The sequence below is a fragment of the Osmerus mordax genome, chromosome 3 (assembly GCF_038355195.1).
Source record: "Osmerus mordax isolate fOsmMor3 chromosome 3, fOsmMor3.pri, whole genome shotgun sequence".
NCBI classification, from domain to species: domain Eukaryota; kingdom Metazoa; phylum Chordata; class Actinopteri; order Osmeriformes; family Osmeridae; genus Osmerus; species Osmerus mordax.
In genome coordinates this window covers 1119898-1139539 of record NC_090052.1, presented here as the reverse complement: position 1 = coordinate 1139539, position 19642 = coordinate 1119898, and the positions used below count along the sequence as shown (strand labels likewise).

Sequence of the window (19642 nt, the reverse complement as noted above, 5' to 3'; positions counted from 1 at the left end):
TTTTATTTTCATGACATGTGACTGAGGACGACTGCGTATTTGGTCATCGTAGGTAAAACTAAGTTTGATAAGTTCATCCATTTCTTAGAATCAACTTTATTCGCCAAGTAGGCTAAGTTTACACAAACAAGGAATTTACTGTGCCAGGGAGGTGAATTCGATACATTACATTATATTATTCAGACATAGTAGCCTATGGCAATCGGCGGCGTCTGTGGTGTGATGAGGTTGAACATGCAAAGTGACTTGACACAAAGGCTAGGCTACTTATTTCTTGCAAATTGCTGACTTTATGTTCTTGGAGAAATTCCGAAGTTTTTCTTCGGAATTTACAAATATTCAGAATATTACCCGCCCTCATCCGGCTCAGATTTATTTTTAACCTACAATGGCCCTACAGTGCGTGTCCACTACAGGGACGCGATACGAAAGTCGACATGCTTTTGATTAGGTGTTTGACTTCATGCATCGCCTCAGCCGGCTGACATGAAGCAGTGAATTGGTTAGACTTTTTGTCCAATTTGAGATTGCGCCGAGGCTAGGTCACTGTGACGTATCCATCAGAGTACCATGAGACAGTGTGCGAATTACGGGGGGTTTGACCCCCCCCGATTAAGGCTCGGACCCCCCCCCCCCCCCCCCCCAAAAGAGGTAAAAACCACAGGTCGGGGGGGGTCTATACATTAATATATCGTTCTTACCTGTAATCGTAAATATTACAATATATTTCATATTCATTCAGTAACAGGTTGGCGATACACATAAATGTTGACTTTATGGCAGGTAATATCACACACAGTATTACAATGACTGCCATCTAGTCAAAATTCACTCAATAAACACAGCGCGAGTGACAAGTGCCCAATACAACTCAAGAAACAGCGCGAGTGACCAGGCAGTGTGCTGGTTCAATCACCTCAGTGTAGCTGAGGTAGCTCAGTGTAGGCCTATAATAGGCCTAGCACAATTCATACACAATGGTAATTCAAAGTGCTTTACAAATTAGCAGAAGTGTAAGCGTAGTGTGTATTTATTACAACAAACAAAAAAAAGAATTGTGTAAAATAATGACAATTATTAGTTGCAAAATTATAAAGGAGAGAAATATTCAATTTTAAATTAGAATGGACTAAAACGATATAACTACTTATTTTGCACAAACATGTCAGCTCTCAATTGTGTGTAAGAGTGCTCTTGGGTGTGTGTAAATTCTGTTCTTACCTAAGAACAAATCCCAAACAAGAAAACATTGGGGAATGCCAGAATCTTCGTGAAAACTGCGTAAATGGGGTTTAAGAACAAATTTGTTCTTAAGAACATTTGGTGAATGAGGCCCATAGTTAGGATATATTCTCCCAAGAAAAGACAACTGGTAAGTTCTCCCTTTCGCTCTCTCTGTAAGGGGGGAGGAAGTCAGAATAATACCTCCAACTAAGGAACTAGAGACCCACAGAATCTAAGCATGGAAAGGTTGTATGAGGAGAGCTAGGCACTGAATAGATTTGTCTATCAGAATACATCAAATGATAGGAAGGTTAAGATCAGCTGTTGAAATGAATTGGGGGAGAGGGAAGTGTTTCACAATATTTCAGCCATATAAATGATCCCTTATGAAATTATATGAGCTTCTGCTTGCTTATGTTTTGCTTCTGCTTTGCTTCACACCAATTGTAACTGGCTTCAAGCTTAAATACAAAAACGTATAATTAACTAAAATATATATATATATATCTCTGCTGTTCTGTTCTTCTACAGAACTTAGCCTGCTGTTCTGTTCTTCTACAGAACAGCAGAGAGACTACAGAGAGACTCAACCAGAGAGAAACAAGCTTCCAGAGACTAGACACCAGACAGGACCCAGAGAGACCAGACAGAGAACAAAGAGAGACCTGAGTTATGGAGACACATCAGTGTGACACCTGTGGGAAGAGCCTTGCCTCATCCAGGACCCTCAAGCAGCACATGATGATCCACACTGAAAAGAAGCCCTACAGCTGTGACCTCTGTGGTAAAACCTTTAACCAGGCTCGCAGTTTCAGAGAGCACATGACGATCCACACAGGAGAGAAGCCCTACAGCTGTGACCTCTGTGGTCAAAGCTTTAGCCAGGCTCGCAGTTTCAGAGAGCACAGCAGGATCCACTCAGGAGAGAAGCCCTACAGCTGTGACCTCTGTGGTAAAAACTTTAGACATCTTGGCAGTTTAAAACGTCACAGCAGGATCCACAAAGGAGAGAAGCCCTACAGCTGTGACCTCTGTGATAAATCCTTTAACCATTCTTGCAACTTAAAAGCTCACAGCAGGATCCACACAGGAGAGAAGCCCTACAGCTGTGACATCTGTGCTCAAACTTTTAGCCGGACTAACCATTTAAAATCTCACCGCAAGATCCACACAGGAGAGAAGCCCTACAGCTGTGACCTCTGTGGGTATAGTTGTACAACAAACAGCCATCTGAAAAGCCACATGTATATCCACTCTGGAGAAAAACGCTTCAGCTGTGACCTCTGTGGTAAAACCTTTAGTCACTCTGGCCAATTAACAGTTCACAGAAGGATCCACACTGGGGAGAAGCCTTACAGCTGTGACCTCTGTGGTAAAACCTTTACGCACTCTGGCCAATTAACAGTTCACAGTAGGATCCACACTGGAGAGAAGCCTTACAGCTGTGACCTCTGTGGGAAAACCTTTAGCCAGGCTAGCCAATTAACAGTTCACAGCAGGATCCACACTGGAGAGATGCCCTACAGCTGTGACCTCTGTGGTAAATCCTTTAGCCGGGCAGATACTCTCACTCTTCACAGCAGGACCCACACTGGAGAGAAGCCCTACAGCTGTGACCTCTGTGATAAAACCTTTAGCCAGACTGGCAGTTTAAGGACTCACCGCAGTACCCACACTGGGGAGAAGCCCTACAGCTGTGACCTCTGTGATAAAACCTTTAGCCAGGCTGGCAGTTTAAGGTCTCACCGCAGTACCCACACTGGGGAGAAGCCCTACAGCTGTGACCTCTGTGGTCAAACCTTTAGCCAGGCTGGAAGTTTAAGGTCTCACCGCAGTATCCACACAGGGGAGAAGCCCTACAGCTGTGACCTCTGTGGGAAAACCTTTAGCCAGGCTGGCCAATTAACAGTTCACAGCAGGATCCACTCTGGACAGATGCCCTATAGCTGTGACCTCTGTGGTAAAACCTTTAGCCAGGCTGGTAATCTCAGCCTTCACCGCAGGACCCACACTGGAGAGAAGCCCTACAGCTGCCCACACTGTGACTTTTCATGTAAAACAAATGGCAATCTGAAGAGGCATCTGCGTATCCACAATAGAAAACAAACCAAAGCAGTGAAGTCTGGGGCCAAGATGTCCCAGCAGTCACCCTTGCCTTGGGGAATGTCCCTGTACTTAGTTGCTCTGGATAAGAACTTCTGCTAAAAGTGACTAAATGTAAACTACAAATAACTACTGTTAGGGAAATCAGTTTGTTTTGTTACGCGTTTCTGGATTTTTTAAATATTTTTTTATATCGGCCGATATCGGAATATCGGATTTTTAAATCACCAAATATTTGTATCGGTATCTGCCTTAAAAATCCTTTATCGGTCGGGCTCTAGTAGAATCCCGGTAAACGCTCTATGGTGACTTAGGCCTACCAGGGTTCGAATTAAGGGGGGTTTTTGCCACCCTAATTAAGACTTGGACCCCCCCAAAAGAGATAAAAACAACAGGTTGGGGGTGTTGATACATTTATATATCGTTCTTACCTGTAATCGTAAATATTACTTTACGTCCTGAAGTTGACCCTCCCCCGATTGTTATTGTATAATTCGCACTCTGAGGCCTACAATCATGACACCTGGCTAAACCATTGTGCATGTAAGGACCTCTGTTATGAAGTAATGTCTCGATGTTTGTGGTGATATTGTGGAATCTTATTCTTTACTGTATTGTTATTAAATGAAGGTCTGAGTTCAGGAAAGCTTGTCTTTATCTTTTGTTCTTGCAGCAAGGAGCAGTTCTAAAACTGATCAGATAACAATAGAGTGAGCAGTCTGCAGTTGAGACCACAAGTTCTCCCCGGGCACCCAGCAGCCCCTGGAGGACAATGTGGTACAACTCTACTATCACAATCGTGTGTGTGTGTGTGTGTAACCAAGCAAGTAGAACTCTATTGTCCCAACATGGGGCAGCTGGTTGTGTTGCTGCATAACACAACCACAAACAATAGGTGCGTTCGACTTCATGCAGCGCCGGCGTCGCCTGCAGCCCGGCTGACTTGAAACAGCCAATGGCATTCTCAACTTCAAGGCAGCCGGCTGCCGGTGCTGCATGAAGTCGAACACACCTATTGATTAACACACACAGTGTCACACAATATACAAAGGAAAGGTAAAATAACAAAATTGAGAAAGAAGATTTCCACACACTTTTAATTCCCGATTTCCCATGTTTAAGCACATCAAATACAATCAGATAACGGGTCTGCGTTTTTTGTTTTCCTATTTCTAAATGGTAATCGGGATTTTGGTTTTCAAATTTCAAAACGAAAATCCATTGACCGCAAAGTACACGGACCCAATCACAGTGTCATAAAACAATCTGTTTGCTGGTCTATTGGGCAAGATGTTTCTTTCAACAAGTTACCATCAACAGTATTACTAATCGATGTTGTTGTCGTAATTTTTCTTACCCTACCTAGTCGATTTCAATTCTTCCGTTCAGCTGCTGTATATTTGTGTGTTGGTTCGATGAGGCTCGTTTGCGGTGGGGGTAAAAAGTGACGTCAAAAATAAGCGACGGTGTCTGTTTACCTCCCTAGTTTTCTCACCACTGCAGGCAAAGTTTGGAATCAAGCTGGAGGTATGTAACGGGAAATGTGTGGTGCTTTACATTTGATCTGTTTTTCAAGTTAAAAGCCACCTATTGGGTTTCTACCTTTTCTCATTATGATTAGGCTACATGTTGCAAAGGACTGATGGTTTGCCCCTTAGACTGCACGTGAACAGCCCTTTCGCTGGTGCTGGGTCATATGCCACTGCATACTTATATTCTATATAAAAAAAAACAATTATTCATAAGTATGCAGTGGCATATCGACATCTCTGACGTTGATAACAAACCAAACCGTAAAAAAATCGGTTGAAAATTTAGTAAGTTATGGTTATTTAAAAAGTACATGTCAGAATCAGAATCAGAAAGGGATTTATTCGCCATGAAAGTTTGCACAGACAAGGAATTTGCTTTGGCAGGAAGGTGCATACAATAAACATATACCTAAAATTTAAATATGTGGACTAACTATACTAAGGGTACATAAACTAGCAGTACTAAGTGGGATAAATATAAGTTGCCGTAAATTACAATACAAAAATACAAATATTACAAAAAATACAAATGTACAAGATACCATGTTGTGGTGCAGTGCAAAAGCAGAGTGTTTTAAGCAATAAGTCATTTGAGTCAGTGTGGTCCCTTAGCCTTGTTGAAGAGGCCAACAGCGGAAGGGAAGAAACTGTTTTTGTGGCGTGAGGTATTGGTCCTGATAGACCGCAGCCTATCAGGACATTGTGTTGTAGCACCAACACAATGTTATGGGTGAGCGAGTTGACTGTAGCAAGATGGCCGCCATGTGCGGACGTTCTAGACTCCGCCGTAAGACATATAGCCAGAGAATGTCTAATATATCCTTAAACAGGCTCTGATCTAGCCTTTGTATATATCTATGCATGCCCCCCTTATGGCTCCACTTGTACAGCCAATCAGAGTGCAGTCTGGGGATGCTCGCGCTGATGGTACCCAGTGGCGGGAATTGATTTGATTCACATGACGTCACTGTAGCTTTGCGCAGCCATCTTACCTACCTACTCGGCCTTAGAAATTCCTGCAATATGCCTGCTTTTTCCCTCTGTTTCGGTGAAGTTCATCTCGGTGAATTCTGCTCAGGTCGAGGAGGACAGCCTTTAAGAGAGAACGCGATTCCCCATTGATCTGTCGCATCAGAATTTTGATTTGGGTCACGAAAGTCTTGCAATTTGAGTGAGAATGCGTCGCCCGCATAGTAGTAGGCGGCAGCCATGCCTTGGTCCCCCGGTTTTGACGTTAGCCTCAGAGTCAGACTCGGGCGCTCACTGGCAGTGTTCACAATGTTGTATTTCACTCCATTCTACACCACAAACGTCAGGGAGGACTGCTTTTGGTAGATACGAGCCTATCGAAGATAGCCAGAATATTGGATTTCTTTAACCGAGCCTGTTTCATTCGTCATTTGCCTGAGAAAGCGACCTCCGTTAGCCAGGCTAGTTTTGACCGTTTCACTAGGTCAGGCTATTTAAAGGTTTCGGACAAATGACTTTTGTGCATAGAACGTAAGTGCCTCAAAGTGCCTCAAAATTTCAAGCCCTGCATCTGAAATTAAAGAACATTGTCAAGATTAATGACAGCTAGCCGTGAGCTTAAGTGGCACTAAGATGAGTGCTAGCTAGCTCTTAGCCACTTAGCTAACAACTCGCTACCTAGTCAGAGTAAACTACGACCAAAAACATACATTTGATTTCTTTCAAATAATAAATAACTTTCCCATGATTAAATATAAGTCCTTGGTGGCCATGTGCCGCACTTTCACGTCATTCACCCATCCAGCCACAGCATACTGATAAACATCCGTACTCTTGAAAGCCTTCAAGCAATCCCCACTGTATGGGGAGGGTTATGTACAAGGTAAGTGTTTATAGCTAGCTCTGTCATGGAAAGCCAATTGGGACAAGCCTGGGGCAGATAATAAGGAACCAAAGAAAACTGTGGGTAACAAATAGGCTAAGGATCGGAGCTTCAAGTTGATTTTTTTCCAACATATCTCTGTCTGACTTTCTCATTGAAATCGGCAGTGTGGGCGGCCATACTGGGCGAGATCGGTAGTGCATATGGCGGCGGTCTGTTTGGAAGTGACGTAAGTGGCATCTATGAATAGCAGATCAGTGGACTGACTATACAGAAGTATATGGTGTTGACTTTCAGTTTAAGGATTTGAGTGAGAGTGTTGGAATTGTGTGCGTTCAGATACCTGTATGTATTTATAATGCTCATTTGTTATGTTTACTTATGCTGTTATCGGTCTGTGCTTGTTAGACACGCCATTGAAGTTTTATAATCGCGGGTGTATATTCAATTGATGCCGGTGTCGCGGTTACATTATAAATCCGGACGTAATCTTTGTTAGCTAACTAGTGACGTTTAACGATTACCTGTGCTGTTTAGCAGCTAGAATATGATAGACTACGTGAATAATGTAGGAAGTAGTGTCACTTCAGTAATGTTAGAACTTAATGTGAGAATATTGCTATTATTAATGTTAGGTTGTCACTAGCCTTATTGTGAGATGCCTATTAGTATGGTTGCTAAGTATCTCTGTTGTATTCTGTTTCTTTGCAGAACCACACACACACACACACACACAAGCAAATATAACCTAATACGCTCTCAACTTTAAACCTCAACTTTGGATTGTACATGTCTCAGGCATTTTAATCAGATGCACCACAGTGGCTTCTAAGAATTTCTTACCAGAGAACATAGCTAGTCTCCATAACACTATACATCTTATTCTGTCATTTTAGTTTACAGTTTTTCCCCATTGCTTTGGCTCATTTCACGAAACAGAAATGACATTCTCAAAACAACACGTGCAAACCTCCAAACCACTGGGCACTTGTTCACAACCGATTGGAATTTTTCATTCCTTTAATCAAATTGCAATTGTATTAGCACATCCTCGTAAATGACAAGTGCAATTGCCTACAGTTTGCACAAATTTCAAATGATTTAGCACATCTTTGAAACGGTTAAGTACAATTGCCTTCAGTTAGGCCAATTACCAATTGAATATATCTTGCTGGTATAAACTGACTGTTGCTTCTCAGTCAAGTGGTTATTCTCTGCAAAACATGTTGGCATAATTTCCTTGTGTACATCATCACCTGCACAATAGTTCACTCCACTGTCAAAATCTTTCAGGCACATAATACCATGAAAAACATCATGGTATATACTGTAATATGGATCTCTTGGATCTGCTTACAGTCTTTGTCAGGTGCAACTAGAACTTTACTAAACAAGGAGACACATCCGATCACCAATCACACAGTAAGTTTAGTTAGCTGACAGGAGCTATCCAGGAGTATAAATGCAGCCATCAAATATATAGAGCTTGTCCCAGGCCAGCTCAGGGGCAACATCACCATGTGTGCTGCCATGCTTTCAGAGAAAGGTGTAGTCACCCACATTCCCAGTCTTGGCCCATACAATACCCAGAAGCACCTGGTGTTCTTGGACCGCCTGCACTCCGATCTTATCCCTCTACATAAGAGGGGTTTGGTAGGGCCTCACTTGCATACATTTGTCATTGTGTGGGACAATGTAAGCTTCCACCGTGGCCCACTCATCAGGGTTCACTGCCCATCCAAGAATGCTGATGGTGCTCTTATCACCTTACTCCCCATTCCTCAATCCTATCGAGAAGTTTTTTTTTGCATGGAGGTGGAGGGTCTATGAGCATCGGGCTCAAAACCAGAGGTCCCTGCTCCAGGCAATGGATGCTGCTTGTGATGATGTCACAGCAGATCAGTGTAGGGGATGGTTGCAGCATGCACAACGATTCTTCCCCTGTTGCAGGAGTGAGGACGACAACTAGTGAAACTCCAGCTTTGCTTTACTTTCTTACTGTATGTGTTGTTAGTGTAGGTTATACATAATGTTAGTTTTGATGTTCTTATTGTATGACAGTATATTGTGCTGTACAAGTTTCCTGTTACAGTAACCACGATGTATGGCAATTACAGTAATAATTTCCATAGCAGTGTGAGTGCAATATGTGATGTGAAACCTTGTAGGCTACTCTTGAATTACTGTAATCTTTTTTCTGTTTGATACACATTTACATTTTATATGTATTCATTTAGCAGACGCTTTTATCCAAAGTGACTTCCAAGAGAGAGCTTTACAAAAGTGCATAGGTCAATGATCATAAACAACGAGTTAGCCCAAAAAACATTGTGGGTAGCCAAAACATGAAGCATACATTGTGAAAAGCAAATAAGTGCCAATGGGAAGAAACATAAGAGCATGTAGTTACTAAACAAGTTACAATTACATGTAAGCAACATGAACCTCACAAGTGCAAGAGTGTACCTGTAGGAAAGCAAGCAACAATACGTAATATAATTCACAGCGAGTACAACAAGTTACAGTAAATCAGTTAGAACTAACCAACAAGAGCAACAAGTCCCTCAATAAGTGTCATTGTGTTCCTGGAGGAAACTAACATCAGGTCCAGCAAATCAATCCTAAGTACCTTTGTACTCCCTGTAAGGATGACATATCTCAGCAGGCAGGCCGGAAAGAGTCACGACAATTATAAAAAGGGTTGACTCGGTTTTATTAGCTCGACGTCGGCTCATGCCACCAATCCTCAACAGAGTGGCTAGCATGAGTGAAGACTCTCTCTTACAAGAGTGCTTAAATACAGTATCTGGACATGTTCAAACATAGAATGCACAGAATCGGGTGGGGGTGTAAGGCTAGAGGAGGGTGCAGTCCCGTTCACCGCTCGGAAGGTCAGTACCAGGGTCTTGAATCTGATACGGGCCGTGATGGGAAGCCAGTGGAGAGAGATGAGGAGCGGGGTAACATGGGAGCGTCTGGGTAGATTGAAGACACATAGTATTCTGGAAAGAAAACATCTACTACAGTAACTGTAGCACAGTGCACAAGGGATATTTCTAAGGTCCACTGCCATACTGACAAAACATCTAAACATTTTGACCTGCAGTGTTTACACAATGCCAAAGGGACTTTTCATTTTGGGGGCACTGACTATTTGTATGAGAAAAGGATTTAGTTTTGACTGATGAGTGGTCTGTTTTAGGAGAGAGATGACCCTTTGTAGGTGTGCCATGGTGTTTTGCTGAACCATCTAGGTTATTTTGGCAAATGTATTTAAAGCTTTGAGAATGTCCTCTTTTTTCTTGAGAGATGGGCCAAAGCAATCGAGAAGGAACTTTTCATTTTGGGGGCACTGACTATTTATATGAGAAAATGATTTGGTTTTGAAGCATGAGTTAACTGTTTTGGATGAGATATGACCTTTTGAAGGTGATCTATGTAGTTGTGCTGAACCATATAGGCTATATTGCCCAATGCACTTAGAGCTGAGAGAATGTAATTTCTGTTTCAAGAATTGAGCCAAAGCAATGGAGAAAAACTGTAACATTTTTTTAGATAAACTTTTCAAAAGTTTCACTATTTTTAATTTCATGAAATGCGACTGAGGAGGACGACTGCGTATTAGGGTCATTGTAGGTAAAACTACGTTTGATAAGTTCATCCATTTCTTAGAATCAGCTTTATTCGCCAAGTAAGTTTACACAAACAAATTTACTGTGCCAGGGAGGTGAATTCGATTCCTCCTCTTCCTCCCCCGAGGAGCTCCACTGATGAAGGTTTAGCTCTAACCAAACCGTGAAACGATTTTGTCCGTGCGCTCAACTACAATTAACTAGACTCAATTATCCAGGGATAGATTTGTGTATCAGAATAAAATAAATGATAGGAAGGTTAAGATCAGCTGTTAAATGTTTTTCAATATTTCAGCCAAATGATCCCATATAAAATGATATGAGCTTCTGCTTCAATATTAAGGATCCAATATGAAATATGAGCTTCTGCTTCTATATAAATGATCCAGTATGAAATGATATCAGCTTCTGCTTGCTTCTGTTTTGCTTCTGCTTTGCTTTACACCAATTGTAACTTGCTTCAAACTTGAATGAAAAAAACGTATAATTACCTTTTAAATATATGTCTGCTGTTTTCTTCTTCCAGAGAACAGCAGAGAGACTACAGAGAGACTCAACCAGAGAGAAACAAGCTTCCAGAGACTAGACACCAGACAGGACCCAGAGAGACCAGACAGAGAACAAAGAGACCTGAGTTATGGAGACACATCAGTGTGACACCTGTGGGAAGAGCCTTTCCTCATCCAGTAACCTCAAGCAGCACATGATGATCCACACTGGAGAGAAGCCCTACAGCTGTGACCACTGTGGGAAAACATTTAGTCGGGCAGATTCTCTCATTCTTCACAGCAGGATCCACACTGGAGAGAAGCCCTACAGCTGTGACCTCTGTGGGAAAACCTTTAGGGACTCTTCTACTTTCAGAAATCACAGCAGGATCCACACTGGAGAGAAGTCCTACAGCTGTGACCTCTGTGGGAAAACATTTAGTCGGGCAGATTCTCTCACTCTTCACAGCAGGACCCACACTGGAGAGAAGCCCTACAGCTGTGACCTCTGTGGGAAAACATTTAGTCGGGCAGATACTCTCACTCTTCACAGCAGGATCCACACTGGAGAGAAGCCCTACAGCTGTGACCTCTGTGGGAAAACCTTTAGCCTTGCTGGTAATCTCAGCCTTCACAGCAGGATCCACACTGGAGAAAAGCCCTACAGCTGTGAACTCTGTGGTAAAACCTTTAGGCTGGCTGGTACTCTCAGCCTTCACAGCAGGATCCACTCTGGAGAAAAGCCCTACAGCTGTGACCTCTGTGGGAAAAAATTTAGTCGGGCAGATACTCTCACTCTTCACAGCAGGATCCACACTGGAGAGAAGCCCTACAGCTGTGACCTCTGTGGTCAAACCTTTAGCCATGCTGGCAATTTAAGATCTCACCGCAAGACCCACACAGGAGAGAAGCCCTACAGCTGTGACTTCTGTGATAAAACCTTTAGCCATGCTGGCAATTTAAGATCTCACTGCAAGACCCACACTGGAGAGAAGCCCTACAGCTGTGACCTCTGTGGTCAAACCTTTAGCCAGGCTGGCCATTTAAGATATCACCGCAAGACCCACACTGGAAAGAACCCCTACAGCTGTGACCTCTGTGATAAAACCTTTAGCCAGGCAGGTACTCTCACTCTTCACAGCAGGATCCACACTGGAGAGAAGCCCTACAGCTGTGACCTCTGTGATAAAATCTTTAGCCAGGCTAGTATTCTCAGCCTTCACCGCAAGATCCACACTGGGGAGAAGCCCTACAGCTGTGACCTCTGTGGGAAAACCTTTAGTCAATCTGGCCAATTAAAAGTTCACAGCAGAATCCACACTGGAGAGAAGCCTTACAGCTGTGACCTCTGTGGTAAAACCTTTGGCCAGGTTGGCCATTTCACAGTTCACCGAAGAACCCACACTGGAGAGAAGCCCTACAGCTGCTCTCACTGTGACTATTCATGTAAAAGAAATGACCATCTGAAGAGTCACCTGCGTATCCACAATAAAAACAAACCAAAGCAGTGATGTCTAGGGCCAAGCTGTCCCAGCAGTCACCACCTAAGAGAACTTCTGTATGACCCACAGCTGGAAGAACTACTGGCCTACACCTACTGGGACAGCACATGCAGTAACACCAGATCTACAATCCAACATGACAGCACATGCAGTAACACCAGATCTACAGTCCAACATGACAGTACACACACATTATTTTTTTATTGTTGTTTACTACATTGTAGTGCTGATAGTTTCATGATGCTTTGAGTGTTTTCATTGATTTGCATCGTTCCTTATAATCGCTTTGTTGTCGCTTTTTACTGTAGCATTGCTAGTCATATGTTGATAAGGGTCAAGATGTGGTTGGATAGGTTCTTGTGCTTAAAGGGAATTGTGAAGCATTGTTCTGTGGATTCTTGATCTCATGAGAACTTCTCCTCAGCAATGGCTTGTCCTTCTCATTCTCCTTGCTCAACTCTTACTCACTCTCTCTTATTTACAATAATCAAGGTAGAGTTGGTAAGATTTAAAACCTTTATATTGTAACATGTTTGCCTTGTAATTGATTTCATTCATTTAAAATGTTATTAAATGTATATTTCATTTAACCATACTTTGACCATTCTTGCTCTGATTTAACCCATAGAGTTAAATAACTGTAATTTCCATTGGTATTGACATAATGTGGTTAATGTTAAAACACTGTTCAGTTTCCCCTCTTCCTTTAAATCATAGGGGAATTGGTTTTGGCCACTATTAAACCCCCTACAGTTTGGTTCCAATCACTGTTAGCTTTGTTGTATTTTATCAATGTAAAGGCCTTGGACTGATTAGAAAGATGATATACAAATAACGTTATCTTGCCTACTCTGTCTTGGTGGATAATTTATTTGTGACAATTCACCTTAATGGGGAAGAGATTTTTTCCACGTTTCTTATCAGCATGGAACAGAAGTTACTGACTAAAGCTTTTACAACTGTATTTCATGACATTTTGAACATGTTTGTTTCCAGAGGCATGTTTTTCTGAGCATAGAATGTACCTTGTGCTCATCCAACTAACTGTGTGTCTGCCATCTTAAGTATGTGTGTAACATTATTGCATCAAACTTCCTCTTAATTCCCTTCTGATGAGTTGAATGTACATAGTAGGGGTGGGGGAAAAATCGATTCACATATGAATCACGATTCAATCTTCTAGTGATTCGCATCGATTCACAAATCCCCCCCCCCCTCCCGATTAAGGCTCGGACCCCCCCAAAAGAGGTAAAAACTACAGGTCGGGGGATCGATACATTTATATATCGTTCTTACCTGTAATCATAAATATTACATTATATATATATTTACCATATATATATCGTTCTTACCTGTAATCGTAAATATTACATTATATATATATTTACCATATTAAGTAACAGGTTGGCGATACACAGAAATGACGTGTTTGTGGGTTTATCCAGGGCAATGTCCCTATGAAGGGGTACGAGGTCTACGATACCTCCTCTTCACCCTGTCACAGACTTGATCGTTTCTGAGGCATTTAGGTAGGCAGGGATTTTTCTGCTTTGCATATAGATTTGTGGTACAAACTAACAAATAGACTTGGATGGAACAACGTTCTGAAACAGAAATGGTCTGGTAGGAGATGAGTGTTATATACCTGCCGTTTTACATTTACATTACATTTAGTCATTTAGCAGACGCTCTTATCCAGAGCGACTTACAGTAAGTACAGGGACATTCCCCCGAGGCAAGTAGGGTGAAGTGACTTGCCCAAGGACACAATGTCAGTTTGCATGACCGGGAATCGAACTGGCAACCTTCAGATTACTAGCCCGACTCCCTCACCGCTCAGCCATCTGACTCCCATTTGTTTTAGACACTTCTTCTTGTAGAAATTATTTTACACATGTAGAGTGAATATCTTTAATTATTTTGAAAAATAGATTTGTATATAACTCTTAAATTGATGCCTTGTCACACAAACACATAAATAATAATGAATTTAAATAATTTAACACAGTGTAATTGCACATCATAAATTAATCAATAAATAGCATGAAACACATTGCAAAAATGTCAAATCAGAATTGTAAAAAGATAATAAATATGGCAATTACAACAAGAAATATCGATGATAAATAAAGAACAATTAAATAACAATAAAGTCATTTCAAAACATCAAAAAGTCGTACAGCTACATTGAGGTCACAATTGTGAATTTACATCAGTCTGACTGATGAACTCAAGTACATTTTGGTTGATCTGCACATCAACTGCTACATGTATTTCAATGTTTAAAAATCGACCTCTCTCATATCAGTTGGAGTGCCTGCTCTCTCATCTTCCATCTCTCCCTCCTTCTCCTCTCTGTTGCTCTGAGGTCCGCTTCCCAGACGCTGTGTGAGGGCAGCGTCTATCAGCTCACTGTAACACTGCAGAACCACCTGCGGTGGAAAACAAGATCCAGGGTTGAATTCAAAACTCATGACTGTACAACACACACACAAAGATAAACAGCATCTACCAGCCCTAACCATCATGCTGACACTGTTCCCAGCTCTAACCATCATGCTGACACTGTTCCCAGCTCTAACCATCATGCTGAGACTGTTCCCAGCTCAGTCACCTCATCCATCTCACCATCTCAACCTGCTTCAAATCGCATGCACCAAATCCACCAACACAAGTTTCTAGTTGAGCCGGTCCAGTACTGATGCAGCACACACAGGCACAAGCTGAGGCTCAGGACTTCAAACCACCATCTCTTATTCAGTCGCTTCGTTCCGAACACAATCTGTATTTTTTTAAACGTTTCTGGTTTTACGTTCCACCTAAACATTATCGTTCCCAAACCGGTTAGAAACACTTAAAATACCCACTTACTAACATAATAATATAAGGTTTCATTCGATCCTAGTGAAATGTTGCTAGTTTGTGGTTTTCTCTCCTGGAAGCGGTTCAGAGGACTCACCTCGTCAGCCTGGCAGAGCCGTGCCAGTGTGGAGTGAGCTGTCCGCTCCGCTCCCTGGTGACCCAGCCCCCGGAGGGCGGAGTCTAGAGCAGCGGCAGCCAGCAGGGATGGAGGGGCTCCCAGGAAACGGGAGTCGCAAACACACATGGCAACCAGGGTGTCACCGTGGCGACGCAGCGTGGAGACCAACGCCCCGGTGTCTCCTTCCGTCCTCTGCTCGAAAGCGGGGAGGAAGTGAGGGATGAAGTCCTGAGGGGTGACGGCTGCCGTGTCCCAGCGGAGGGTCCCCAGAACCACCCGCTCCATCTCCTGACGGTGGGAAGAGACACACAGGCTTCATCGTGGCTGTTTTCCACAGGAGAAGGATCCACATCAAAACATGGAAACAAGCCGGGCGGAAACTGGGAGCTGGACCCCTGGGGTCCGTACCCATGGCCACCAGGGTGTCACCGTGGCGACCCTGGGGTCCGTACACATGGCCACCAGGGTGTCACCGTGGCGACCCTGGGGTCCGTACCCATGGCCACCAGGGTGTCACCGTGGTGAGCCCTGGGGTCCGTACACATGGCTAGCGTCCGACTCACCCGCAGGCTGGACGGCAGGAAGCTGTGGTCCGCCGCGGCGCAGAGGGCGTCGGCGCTGACGTTGTGGCTCTCCGTGAGTTTGGAGGCGATGAGGACGCAGGCGGCAGCCAGGCAGTAGGGAGACACGGGCAGCGACAGGGTGGCTGAGAGATAGCGGTCCAGCAGAGAGACACACAGGGGGAAAACCGCCTCGTCCAGGCTGCAGTCGCAGCACACCTGCCAAGGAGAGTCACAGGGTTTGAAAGCGACCATGACAGGATATGACACGACCGGGGAAACTGAAACTGAAATATAAAGACTGATACAGGGAAGGTTTCTACCTCCATGGCCCACTTGGCAAGCTCCTCTCTGCGCTGGGGGTCTCTCTGAACGAGGGCGATGTAGAGGGGGGAAGGCAGGTACCTCTCCTCCAGCTGGAGCAGTCTCTGGACGACACGCTGCCCAGACACGCTGGGGTCCCAGCGGGCTCGGAGCGTGGCCTCCCCCCTGGCTGAGTCCTGCTCCTGGGCCTGGCTCTGGCCCTCCTCCTCCTCGCACCACAGAGACACAGACATGCTTTACACACGGCCTCCCAGAGGTGGGAGTGCTTCTCCTGCTGCTCAGAGAGACGGAGAGAGGCCCAGCTGTGGCAGGCCTGGTTACAGGAGCAGAGACCCAGCTGTGGCAGGCCTGGTTACAGGAGCAGAGGCCCAGCTGTGGCAGGCCTGGTTACAGGAGCAGAGACCCAGCTGTGGCAGGCCTGGTTACAGGAGGAGAGACCCAGCTGTGGCAGGCCTGGTTACAGGAGCAGAGACCCAGCTGTGGCAGGCCTGGTTACAGGAGGAGAGACCCAGCTGTGGCAGGCCTGGTTACAGGAGGAGAGGCCCAGCTGTGGCAGGCCTGGTTACAGGAGGAGAGACCCAGCTGTGGCAGGCCTGGTTACAGGAGGAGAGACCCAGCTGTGGCAGGCCTGGTTACAGGAGCAGAGGCCCAGCTGTGGCAGGCCTGGTTACAGGAGCAGAGAAGTGGGATCAGTGGAATCTGCAGCTACTCCAGACCTCGGTGGTGTCCTGGTGCTCCTCCTCACTCCTCACTCTTCAGGACTGTGGGGACTCTGTGGAGCTCTGGTGGTGAATTTCACCCTGCACTTCTACCCCCTGGGGTCTTATACCCGTCATGCAGGGAGAGGGGCGGGGAGGGCGGGACGGGGGAGGACTGAAAGAGAGAGGGGAGGTGACATAGTGAGTGACAGAGAATAATAAAAGCACAACAATGCTGTCTGTGCAACAATGGCATCAACAGGTGGAGAGAGGCAGAATGAGAAGGGGAGAGAGAGGGGAGGGGAGATGAGGGGGGAGAGGAGGGGGGAGGGGAGGAGGGAGCAGACAAGAGAGGGAGTGGCCCTCAGGGATCGAGCAACAGCTTGTCGTCGCAGTGAAAAGAAGTGGAGAACGAGAGGAGGAGAGAAAAGGTCATCTCCAAACTCTGACAATGGGAATGGAGAAGAAAGGAGAAGATAGTTTGTTGACAACCGAAGAGGGAGAAGGAGGAGTGGACAGAACGTATCAGATGTGACCCACAGTCACGTCTCCAACATGTGACCCACAGTCACGTCTCCAACATTAGAACCACACGTTTACCACAAGATTGCCCTAGAAATCCTTAAGGCCTTGGAGTTTAGAGCAAAATAACAACCTTCCTAAATGTGGCCTCTGTTCCACCAGGAACATACTAATCCTGAACAATTTTATCAATAAAATAAATAAATATATATATGTATATATACATATCTACCTATATATGTATGTATCCATCTATCTCTATATATATTAAATCTATTCATATATTTCTATATATATAGATAGATATACATAGATATTTTCAATTACTGTAACTTTTTACAAACTTTGGCACGAAGCACCACTTTTGCACCTTGTATTCTCAGAGGAATCTCATTGTCAAAGCAACCTGTGGCCTGCCTGGGGCAGTCTGCTGTTTGCCCCCACCCCTGCCTGGGGCAGTCTGCTGTTTAAAGAGCAGCCGCTCCACAGGGAGGACAGCAGACAACAGACACAGGCAGGTCAATGAGCCGGATTGTCTCCCTTTACAAATCAGTGTCAGACACCAGCTCCCTGCCTTCTGCCTGCTGCCATCCTCTCTCTGTCTCTCCCTCTCCTTACACACAGACACACACACACACTCCGTTTACACATTCATGGGGCAGACACACACTTGCTCCTCAGGGAGTCCTCTGCTGGTCACAATGGGGTCACACTCAGTAGAGGAGAACGCAGATTGTATTTGACACAGTCATTACAGGTGGCTTCTCACACATGTCATGGTTGAACACGGACTCATGTTTCAGTCACTCGTGGCCTGGTCAGAGATCAAATGAACACTGACACGTTCTCCGTACGGACTTCTGTTCTAAACAGGGGAGTCAGATGGCTGAGCGGTTAGGGAATCGGGCTATTAATCAGAAAGTTGCTGGTTCGATTCCCGGCCGTGCAAAATGACGTGTCCTTGGGCAAGGCACTTACTTACTGTAAGTCGCTCTGGATAAGAGCGTCTGCTAAATGACTAAGGCCCAGTTTCCCAGACATGGATTAAGCCTAGTCCTAAAGTAAGAGACAAATTCAATGAAGATCTCCTGATTTTTAGTCTAGGACTAGGCTTAATCCAAGTCTGGGAAGCTGGGCCTAAATGTAAATGTAAACAAACTGCTGGAAGACAAGGTGAGTCATACTGTGAGGAACCTTCCCCACATCCACCCTGCTGAGGTCCAGATTACAGATCCTCAATGACCACTGCTCCAGTCTTGTGTTTTGAGATTTAGATGATTACAGGGGTACTAATCCAGCACAGGGGTCTTTAACCCTTGTGTTATCTTCGGGTCATTCTGACCCGTCAGTCATTGTTACCCACCGTCGTATTGGGACAACTTTACTGCATACAAAAACAAAGTGAAGCATTTTCTTTTAACCGTCGGGCTGTCTCAGACCCTCCACATTGTGAACGTTAAAATAAAATTATTTGTATTTGTTTTTTGTTGGGTAAAATTGGGTAAACACAACGATGGTTCGTTATGAACCTTTGGGTCATGTGACCCGAAGGCAGCACAAGGGCTAACTGTTCCTGGAGAGCTACCTGCCTGTAGGTCTTTGCTCCACCCACACCTTTTCTGACCTGATTCAACACTAGTTACCTGATCAACCAGCTCATTATTAGAAAAGATCTAGATTAGATTTGGTGTTGATTAGTGGAGTGATCTCTCCAGGAACAGGGCAGGAGGCTGTAGTCTGTGTTAGCTGAGAGAGCCCCTCTTGAACGCTACACAATCACAAGAGAGATTATCACCCTCCAACACTGGGATCATTCTGGAATTAGAGAGAAGACATGCGGCTTAAAGCTGTTGAGAGAGCCATCAACATAAAACAGTGATTTGAGCCTCAGTAAAAACAGATTGAGTCTGAATGAGAGAGTAGTCTCTGGGTGTCAGGCGAGGTCAGGGCAGGGGGGAGAGAGGGAGAGAGGCGTGGCAATGAGGAACGGATTGACAGATCGCCCGCCTGTTTAAGTGCCCTGCTAAATTCATCCGTGGCAGCTGTATTCAAAGCGGTTGTGAGCGAGGAGAGGTACTCAGGGAGCAGAGAAAGAACAGCCATGAAGGGGAGGGTCGTCCAGCCCCTCATTTTCCAGCTCATTTCCCCAAACCGAGGAGAACAGAGAAGCCTTTCTCTGTCACACACACACTAACCTGCTGGCAGCCCAGGGGGAGGGGAGGGGG

General features: G+C 44.7%; 2 protein-coding genes across 3 annotated transcripts; one reads left to right on the top strand and one right to left on the bottom strand.

Annotated features, from left to right (window-relative positions):
• Positions 1-1784: 1784 nt before the first annotated feature.
• Positions 1785-12865, top strand: LOC136939626 (zinc finger protein 91-like). 2 transcript variants are annotated; one of them, XM_067232201.1, is made up of 2 exons: positions 1785-3253; positions 10994-12865. In XM_067232201.1, the coding sequence occupies exons 1-2, from the start codon at positions 1897-1899 to the stop codon at positions 12340-12342; spliced, it is 2706 nt and encodes a 901-aa protein (XP_067088302.1). In that variant the 5' UTR covers positions 1785-1896; the 3' UTR covers positions 12343-12865. The 2 variants fall into 2 exon arrangements, with proteins under 2 accessions (XP_067088302.1, XP_067088306.1); XM_067232205.1 differs by having other exon boundaries at positions 1785-3308; positions 11301-12865.
• Positions 12866-14615: 1750 nt separating this feature from the next.
• Positions 14616-16430, bottom strand: ccndx (cyclin Dx). Its single transcript, XM_067232080.1, has 4 exons — positions 16197-16430; positions 15877-16092; positions 15293-15601; positions 14616-14765 (listed from the first exon to the last, which is right to left on the bottom strand). The coding sequence occupies exons 1-4, from the start codon at positions 16428-16430 to the stop codon at positions 14616-14618; spliced, it is 909 nt and encodes a 302-aa protein (XP_067088181.1).
• Positions 16431-19642: the final 3212 nt, after the last annotated feature.

Excerpts from the sequence above, each read along its gene's own strand:
- LOC136939626 (XM_067232201.1), top strand. The coding sequence starts at position 1,897 with ATGGAGACACATCAGTGTGACACCTGTGGGAAGAGCCTTGCCTCATCC. Across the intron at positions 3,254-10,993 it reads CACTGGAGAGAAGCCCTACA|AGTGTGACACCTGTGGGAAG; the intron begins GCTGCCCACACT and ends TGGAGACACATC.
- ccndx (XM_067232080.1), bottom strand. The coding sequence starts at position 16,430 with ATGTCTGTGTCTCTGTGGTGCGAGGAGGAGGAGGGCCAGAGCCAGGCC. Across the intron at positions 16,093-16,196 it reads TTGCCAAGTGGGCCATGGAG|GTGTGCTGCGACTGCAGCCT; the intron begins GTAGAAACCTTC and ends TCTCCTTGGCAG. Across the intron at positions 14,766-15,292 it reads GGCTCTGCCAGGCTGACGAG|GTGGTTCTGCAGTGTTACAG; the intron begins GTGAGTCCTCTG and ends TTTCCACCGCAG.